The 9,351-nt window shown below is 37.2% G+C and overlaps 1 protein-coding gene across 1 annotated transcript; it reads right to left on the bottom strand.

Annotated features, from left to right (window-relative positions):
• Nucleotides 1–6,921: 6,921 nt before the first annotated feature.
• On the bottom strand, nucleotides 6,922–8,595 carry LOC119993719 (acid phosphatase 1-like). Its single transcript, XM_038840937.1, has 3 exons — nucleotides 8,147–8,595; nucleotides 7,385–7,594; nucleotides 6,922–7,266 (listed from the first exon to the last, which is right to left on the bottom strand). Exons 1-3 carry the CDS (start codon nucleotides 8,533–8,535, stop codon nucleotides 7,089–7,091), a joined length of 777 nt encoding a protein of 258 aa, XP_038696865.1. The 5' UTR covers nucleotides 8,536–8,595; the 3' UTR covers nucleotides 6,922–7,088.
• Nucleotides 8,596–9,351: the final 756 nt, after the last annotated feature.

The raw sequence follows: 9,351 nt of genomic DNA, 5'->3' as shown, positions 1-9,351 counted from the left end.
TCAAAAGATGGTGATGATTTTGGAGGGTTTGTGGGTTACCAACCTGGTTGACAACAGAGTCCTTTTGAGGAGTATCGGCTCTGCAAACAACTCTACGTTCTTGGTGTAGAGTGTTTGGTGAAGCTTTTGGTGAAGCCCGTAGCCTTTCAACTAAAGAGAAACGTAAATGATAGTTGATCAATATACTGACCACTAGCCCCAGAGAAGTTCACTATTAGCTTATTACTCAAGTGGTTGATCAATATATTTCACTCTAACATCTTAAACTATTGCGGATGTGTGAATAATAGTTGTCATTTGTTATAACCAATAGTTGTCTTATTCACAACTACTATATATCTATTCGGATTGAGTTGCACCTATCACGTGTCTCATTATAGCGATGCGTTCACTATATATCATTCAGTCAAAGGTGGCACAATTAATGTTGGTGGGCAACGTTACTTTCTGCAAGATTGTTGAGAAAGGCTCAGTACGAATCCGATTGCAATGTGGAGCTATTAAAACTTTGATGGGTTTTTGTCATGTATCAGATTTTAAGAAGAATTTATTGTCTTTGAGAAGTCTGGATTCCAAAGGCTGCGGGTTCTCTGTAAAAAGTGGAGTTTTGAAGGTGAGCAAGGGATTACTGAAAATAATGATGGGGAAGATGTTTGGTGATCTGTATGTTCTTTAAGGTGGTACAATCAATACTAAAGGTGTTTCGGGGTCTCAGAAACAAGTGGAGCTTCAGATGAGAAAATCAAGTGGAGTGTAGATTGATACTTCAATTCAATCTATGGCAGAGAATTCTTAGAGAAGACATGGTGGTCGTAGATTGATACTTCAATTCAATATATTGTGGATTCTGCATGCTATTAATTATAGCTAATAAAGGCTTAAGAATAAAATATAGGGGTTATTAATTAAAATTACATTCACATCATTCTAAAGAAGAAGAGGTAGCTACTGTGAAGTTTTTGATCAAAAACTGGTGAAAATACGTGAAGAAAATCTGGGTAGGGTGCATCTATTTGGATGGAAGGGGAAGCTGTCCAGACGGTGTAGGGGCAAATTACTACAATCGTTGAAAGGTCAATTTTTATCTTCGTGGGGTCCGTCTGCACCTTTAGATCCTACAAACGTCTGCACCTTTAGAAGCTGTCCAGACGGTGTAAGAGCAACCGTGAGAGCTCCTTGACCAGTTTGGGGGGTGCCGATAGTGGAGGCTCCGACTATCAAGCCAATGTTTGTCGGAGGTTGAAGATTGGCGATGGTCTGTGTGTTTTGTCTGAGTATACTTTGTGAGGGTTTGTAGAGTTTTTGATTTTTGGCTTGTAATGTTCTTGGGAATTGATCTCTTTCTCCAAGGTAAGAGAAGAGTATTTATATGAAAGTCATGATTGGCCTCGGGAATTGTGTTGCTCACTTGGGTTCTTTTGGATAGGATGATATTGTGTAAGAGTATGAAAATCAAGTATATCGGTTGTGTCAGGGATGACAGACAAAAAACATGATAAGGATATAAAAACATATGAAGTGACTATGACAGGTGTCGATCGGAGTATGGATAGTATTGTGGGCAACAATTAATGAATGGATAGTTACATGACAGAAGGTCGTACCTGGGGATTTGTGCATGTCACATCCATGAATGTCGGTTGTAAATTGGATTGGATGATGCTCCTTTGAGGAATGACCACCCAATAGGTTGGCGCTCGGAAGTGCCGGCGCCCTTGCTATGGTGGCGCCATTATGCAGGCGCCAATACAGTAAAGATACTCCGAAACATAGTTCCTGCCCAAGAAAGAGTTACTGTGAACATAAAAGTAATTAATTAGAAAAGATATTAGCCGTTAGTGTCAGACATGGTGTTAGACATGCTTTGTATGACTGTTACATTACTTGACAATGACTCAAAGGTCACGCGTGGGCCTCAGAATGGGCCTTGGAATGGGCCTAAATGCATAGGTTAAGCCCGTGGACTCAGATTGTCCAACTTGGTTTCTGTCGTTACATGACCTAGTGGGGCCATAAGATTTTTGGTAACTACAGACGGTAGGCGAAAATTGTAGTTACAGGCAGATTTAAAGGACAAGGTGCCCAGACGGATGAGATGGGTGTCCGAACAGCTATGTTGGAAATCAAGTCAGAAGCGGTGAAATAGACTAATTCCAATTGTTTCTAGGATTTTAGTATTAATAGGAGATTTGTTTCTAGATTTTTAACCCTAATTCCAATTGTAAGTTTCTATGGGTTTTGAGAGGCAGTTGAGAGAGAGAGCAAAATTGGAAAAAACTTTGTGGTTTCTCTCTTAAATTTAATTGGGCAAAGGTGAGAGAAAATTGAGTGTATAGTTGTAACGATTTTCTATATAGTGGATTTTATCTTGATTGTCTTTTGACAACACGATGGTTTGTCCTCTGATCTTGGAGCTTTTTTATGTATATTATTGTGTTGACTGTATTTTTTTTCAATTCCAATATCTCTATTATCGTGTTGATTTATCTGTCAAGGAGAAGAGTTTATCTAATTTGTCTGTAACTTTCATTTCTCTTAATCAATAAAATATCATTTCTATAAAAAGAAGAAGAAGACGAGGTAGCTAATAATTATTGTTAATAATATATCATTAAGAAAAAGAAACTCCAAGAAATCAACATTAAAAAGATTAGTGTGTCTAGGACTATGAATTATACATGACAGAATGATTTGAAAGGTCATAGGTTGGTGTCGTCTGCATAAGCGGCCGATGGCAATGAGAGGCAATTATTGGAGCATGAATTATTTTGTCGGCATTTGCATTCTTAAAAGGAAATTTCCTTTAAAGAGAATTTGTTGTTTAATGTGGGTCCCCATCAACCCAATATATATATATATATATATATATATGAATTTCTCTATTCAAAGACCTAAAATACGGATCAATACTTTCGAGGTTGTAAATAAGTGAAATGACAAGTGGAGTCATTGTCTTGAGTGCCACATTTTTCAAATCAACGGTGAAAACATAAATCTTCATTTTAAGTCCGTTTGAGGGAATTTCTCTTATATATATATATATATATATATATATATATATATATATAATTTGATAGTTGACTTTTGGCTTTTGACCAATGACCACTTCATGCATGATGATAAATTTTTCATCGAGTGGTTATTAACATAGTTACTAGGAATTCGATACACTTCGGGTCATAGTACGGGTACAGGAACGGGGTACGCCACTTGATTAATTTATGATAAGTTGGGGTGTAGGATTAATTGGTACGCTAGTTGAGAACGTGGTACGATTTGTAGAGTTATTCGGGTCACCACTAAATATTGAATGTATATTAGAGTGTATGTATTAATCCCATGGTCACAAGATTATTAATTTTTTTTTGTTTTGACTGTTGACTAATAAGTAACTTGTATGAAACATTGTTGGGCCTGTGTTTCAATAGTGAGCTTGAACTAGTTCCACCAGAATTTGGATCTTTAAAGGCCCAGTTTTATGGGCTTGCCCTGATTAGAGTTTTTTTGGCTGCTTAAAATCCTCGCCTTGCTCTCATATTATCTTCAGCCGACTTTTTGACTTTTGAAGGCTTGTTCGTCACTTCGTCTTCTTCCCTATGGTACACCACTTCGTCTCCTTCCCTGTCGCACGTCTCTCTCTCATGCTCGATGTGGAATGATCACGAGATCCATCTTCATTCTGTTTCATTTCAAGTTAGCAGAATTTTGGGACACCCATTTGGGAGTCCCAGGTCGCGTTCCCGAGTGTCCCAGCTCTTTAGTGTATCCCATTCCGGGACGTGCATCCCAGTTCGGGGTACGAGGGGGGTTAGACCATTCCCAGTAACTATGGTGCACTTGCAAGGGTTTAGGGGGAAATGTCCCCAACAAAATTAATTTTGGGTCCCACATCAATTACACAAAAAGTCAAATCAAACACGTATTCTAATATAGCCACATCAGTAAAACATAAATTTCTATACACTTTCTCTTCCCACACACTTTCTCTTTCCATCCAACCCAACAACATTCCATTCCTCCATATTATCCACAACAAAACTACACCAAAACACCAAATACTAATACATCCACATCAGCAAAACACTTCTCCCAATACAGTCACATAAGCAAAACACGTTTTACAATACAGCTACATCAGCATAAGACAACATCTTTGTTGGCCCAATAATTGTCTACCATTGCAAGTGCCCTTATTAATACTCCACTAATTTTTTTTGATAAAACATTAATACTCCACTAATTGGGGGTGTTATTGGGTTTTTGACTTAAATAGGAGGGTTAATTTTGTAGAAACTAATTACTAGAGTACCATAGAATAATCTTGATGAATATATTATCTATATAAATATTGTACTTATAAGGATCTCTCTTTATTGTGTTGTTGATGAGTAGCTAACAACCCCTCAGTCGAGATGGTTAAGGCATATACTCGACTTGATGATACCCAAATTCGATTCTCCTACCCCACTTATTTACCCAAAAAAGTGTTGTTTATGAGTAGATGGGGAAACTTCCTTATTGCTTTATTAGGGTCTTCTAGATTCGAGCTTTTTGTGCACTATATGTTATAACTAATAGAGTAGTAGCTAGTTTGCTTTTATATTCCTTGAGAGAGAGACGGAGAGAGAGACCAACGTGCATGGTGTTTTTTTATTTTGGTTACATACTTACATGGGACATGCATGTAATAAAGTGGTACAACCAAACATATATGTAAGGCTGAAAGGGCAACTTCTTCGTAGTTTCTGAAGAGGAATAAAGTTGCCAACTGAAGGAATTAGCAGACAAGAATAACATTTTACTTCTTGGGATTGATTTATTTCTGATTTTCTCTTTATCTGTTACGCTTTGCTTCGTCTGTTCACCTACTTCTCTGATCTGTGGTCTCTCCGCCTATCTGATTCCCTCCTAGAAGCTTATTCGCACATATCTAATGGAACCCTAGGCTCTCTTCTTCATTAGAGTTATGGGCCATGGTCTCCTTTAGTTGGGCTGGTTATTCAGCTTTCCTTCATGACCTTTGTTTCATATTATTTCCTTTAGAGGTTTTCTGATCCAAGCCCATTGTATTGTTTTATTTGTACATGTACGCATTGAGTTTGAATCAATGAAATTCTCTCTTCTTTGTCTCTTCTTCTTCCTCCATTGTACAGATTTTTTTTTTATTATCAAATGATAGATTTTATTAAGGAAAGAAGATAGCCAGAAGAAGATACATAACAACAAAGTGAGCCCTCCCACAAGAACCACACAGAAACAAGAGGAGCACGAAAGAAACCAAGACGAAACCACCCATACAACACCAACAGCAGACCCTAGCTAGCATCCATGGAGCAAAAGAAAGAAGACTAAAACAGACCCCAGCAGACTAGGCATCATCCCTAAGTCAGGCAGTGAACAAACCCAACCTACTCACACCTTGCTTAGCAAGAGCATCCGCAACGAAGTTGGATTCCCTCCAAACATGATTAAAAGTTATGTGAGGAAGAGAGTTGCAGAAGTTTCTGATCATGTTAAAATCCTTAGATAAGGCCCGGGGCGTCGAGGAGTTCTTTGTGAGCCAATTAATAGCAATGAGAGAATCTGATTCCACAATGATGCCATCTACATCTTGAAAACCACGATCAATCAAGGTCTCGAGCAGTCATGATGGCCCTCAGTTCAGCAGAATTTGAGTCCTTACTCATTGAAGGACCAGAAAAAAATGCAAATAAAAATACCATTACTATCTCTCAAAACACCCAAAACTAATTTTATCCTTTCTATATATCTTGTCATTTGTGTGTATACGTACGTGCCACACATTGTGACGACAGTGGTGTATGGCCAACTAATTCTCCCCATACATACATATACACTCATGTAAAACACTAAAAATCTAAGGTAACTCTATACAATTGCGGGCAAGTTGATCTTCATTTTTGTACTCTCGCGTTTGGTCTTTCGACTATAGGCTTGTTGGTTTGTTCATTGCAAACAATGGGAGAACCATTACGAAGGGTTTTTATCTAGATATAATAATTTCTTTAGACTTTATTGTCCTTATTAAATAATAAAATTAATTATGAACGTTAGATTCAAATGAGAAGTCGTTGATACGTAGACTATGACATATATGAGTGTGGTGGAATTTAAGAAGACCCTCACCTTCCCACTACCCTCTTGCTTGACTCCGAAGTTTGGATGTTAAAAACTAAATCGAATAACCGAACCGACTGATAACCAAACCAATCGATCGGTTGATTTTTTCAAAAGATTATATATTTTTTTAAAGAGCTGATCGAAAAAATCGACTATAATCGACCGATCAGTTGGTTAATTTTATATCAAAAATCGAAAAAAATAGTCAAAACCGACCGTTCTCATCCCTACTCCGATCTTACCTAATTACGACATTACAGAGGGGCTCCTCATTTCATGTTAGCAGTCATGTGAGGATCAAAGGAGAGATAAGGGGTTGAATTGGAGAGATAAGGCAGTCCACCTCACATGGTTAGTTTGAATATGTTGGATAAAGAGTTTGATCCAAGTGTGACTTCCTCAAGACAAGAGATAACTCAACAATCAATCAACGGAAGAACAAATTCAGTCTCATTCTGGTATGGTCAATAACAGACTACATGTTAATCAACAAGTCTCAACAAACCTCATCATTCAAAGGCAGCTTACCACTTATCCTTGAACCAAAATAAGGATTATCACTCTAATGGCTGTATGAGAATGGTGGTCATGTGCAGTTAGTAATTAGTTCCATTATTTGTTTGTTAAGCTTCTATTTAACAACGGATGCTTATGTTTAACGAGAAGTGGCAACAATCAATAAAATTCTTTAATTCTTTCATATTGTTCTTTTTTTCTTAAACTTCAAATGTCATCTCTTGCGACCCCTATAACGCAATAGTTGTAGTAGATGATCAAAAATAATAGTGAGAAGAGAACATATCTTATTAGAGAAATGACTTCCCATCATAATACAATTATTCCAAAGGGTGTTATTATGATTACGCCTAGTGGCTTTAAACCCTTAATACAACGATATCACAATCATAGTCCTTACAATGAATACATGATCATCGTTCATCTTCAAGCTAAGAAACGTTATATAATGGATTTGGGATTTTAAAGGATCGTTCTCCGACTGCAGAGCCCAGCAAATCACTCCATTGACTTCCAGACACCCCATGAATCCTGTAACCTTTATTAACCAACTCCAATCTCTTCTGAGACTTGTAGACAACAGCCGGAACGCCCTGGTCTGAATCCTGCCTGTATCATTACCAAAAGACCAGAGTTGTCAGTTTAACTTTTGCATAAACAACTAAACTTGCATGAAATTTAAACCATTCTTATTGAGTTGAATCATATTTTGTATTATATCCAATACCTCAAGATAAGATCTTCCCAGCCCGAAAAACCTTGAGAAGAAAGGTTTTCAATGGTAACTTTCCTTTGAAATTCATCGCGCCCTGACAGTAAAAATATAGTGAACCCATACCTCTGGAGCATCCAGTACAAAAAAGGACTAGAAGGTACAGCAGGAGCATTAGCCAAATCCACCCATTCATTATATGAAGTTTCATTGAAACTTTCTGATCTGCATCCAAAAATCATATTGGTTATTAAATTTGGTTTATAATTTACGTCAACCACTACAAATCAAGCAACAATCAGGACAGAACTTCACAATACAAACACACCTTGTAATTAAGCTATATATGGTTCATTAAGAACCAAAAGCAATTACTAGCTAGGTCAAAACTTACACCCATATTAACGGTTTCTCCTTTCATGACCATCAACTATTGGTATAGAGGTGTTTCAATTATCACAGTTGCTGAATTTTATGCGCATGATTTTATATGTTGTGCGTCATATGAGATATGTAGAGTACACGAACGATCAACTCAATAATTAGGATAATTGAAATATCAAACTATTGTGATTTTTATTATTTTCTCCTTTACCATCAGTCAACCACTATATTGTTGGCCAATACTGCCGTCATACATGGCATGTGGCACACGGCCATTGGCCATACAAAAACAAATTTATTTGATTAAATAATTGCAACTCTATTACGTACGTCATTTTTTCACATATAATTTTTCAACAGCGCGACAAATAATTTTTCAACAGCGCGACTTACCCGTATCCATGGTCCTGGTAGTAAGGAAGATTGGAGAGCAGAGCGTCATCAACACCCAAGATCCAAGCGTCCTTGCCGTCGCCAGCGAGCTTTAAATCACCGGCAAAGGACAACGAGATCCATGTGACCCACAAGGTGTCCATGTTGTAGCGCTCACCGGTCATGTAGTCTTTAACATTGGTAACGCAATCAGGGGGGACTGTCGACCAGGATCCCATATTGTTGGTCTCGACGGATAATCGCCAACTGTCGCACAAGAGATCTTCATCATCAGCGTGGATATTTCGATGGCTGGGAATAGGCATTTGGATTATTGATCGGGAAATGGTGGAAGAGATGAGAGCAAAGAGAGTGACTGAAAAGAGAAGAGATTGATTGGAGGATGACATTGTAGGAAAACCTTGAACAATGTCTGCTACTCTGGAGGTTCTCCTTGTTCTTCCTGATTGACAAACATTCCCCTTTTATAGTAGTTGCCTAAGTCGAGCGAGTTACTTTTAACCAGTGTTATTGATTTTCGAGTAGTGAAAAGTAAAAATAATTGAACAAGTGTTCTTACGCATGGATGCAGATAATACGCCATGCATGTGAATAGTACTATTCATTTTTATTATCTAGATAATGCGCCATGCATGTGAATAGTACTATTCATTTTTATTATAGATAATGCCCTATGTGAATAGTCACCATCCATCTTTGTAAGGAATATTGGCATTTAACTCCCATTTGGGGTAGTATTAAATTAAGGACAACCTAAAAAGAATATTAATAATGACACAACTCATTAAATTACCTATGTGTCCCTTTTTATTTAATAAAATTATTAAGTTTTAGTGAATCCGCGTCTTTTCATTTTAGTTCTTTTAGATTTTCTCCTAGTATGACATCAATAGTTTTGACTTTTTCTCTTTTATTAAATGAAACTTCAAAATGGTTTCTCTCAAAATACATGACGGATTTTAAAAAAATTTATCCTCTTTTTATATATATATGTACACCATCAATAAACGTTTTTGGCATTTGCAACTCTGACACTTCGGCTTTTTGTTTGCAAGTGTAGTGAAAAATCCAAAGAAATCAATGTGAACGTCGTCCTTGGCTTTTGTTCTTGGTCCATCTTCTCTCAAACTTAAAATGTTCACACATACACTGCCTCGTCCTTCGCTTTTGTTCCTGGTCCCTCTTCACTCAAACATATTTAACAT

This window comes from Tripterygium wilfordii, chromosome 23 (genome assembly GCF_013401445.1).
Source record: "Tripterygium wilfordii isolate XIE 37 chromosome 23, ASM1340144v1, whole genome shotgun sequence".
NCBI lineage: Eukaryota > Viridiplantae > Streptophyta > Magnoliopsida > Celastrales > Celastraceae > Tripterygium > Tripterygium wilfordii.
Note: the sequence above shows the minus strand (reverse complement) of the source record. Positions and strands in the feature narration are given on the sequence as shown.

Coding starts and splice junctions, on each gene's coding strand:
- LOC119993719 (XM_038840937.1), bottom strand. CDS start 8,535: ATGTCATCCTCCAATCAATCTCTTCTCTTTTCAGTCACTCTCTTTGCT. Junction 7,595..8,146: donor TACCAGGACCATGGATACGG/GTAAGTCGCGCT, acceptor TTTTGGATGCAG/ATCAGAAAGTTTCAATGAAA. Junction 7,267..7,384: donor TGGGAAGATCTTATCTTGAG/GTATTGGATATA, acceptor GTAATGATACAG/GCAGGATTCAGACCAGGGCG.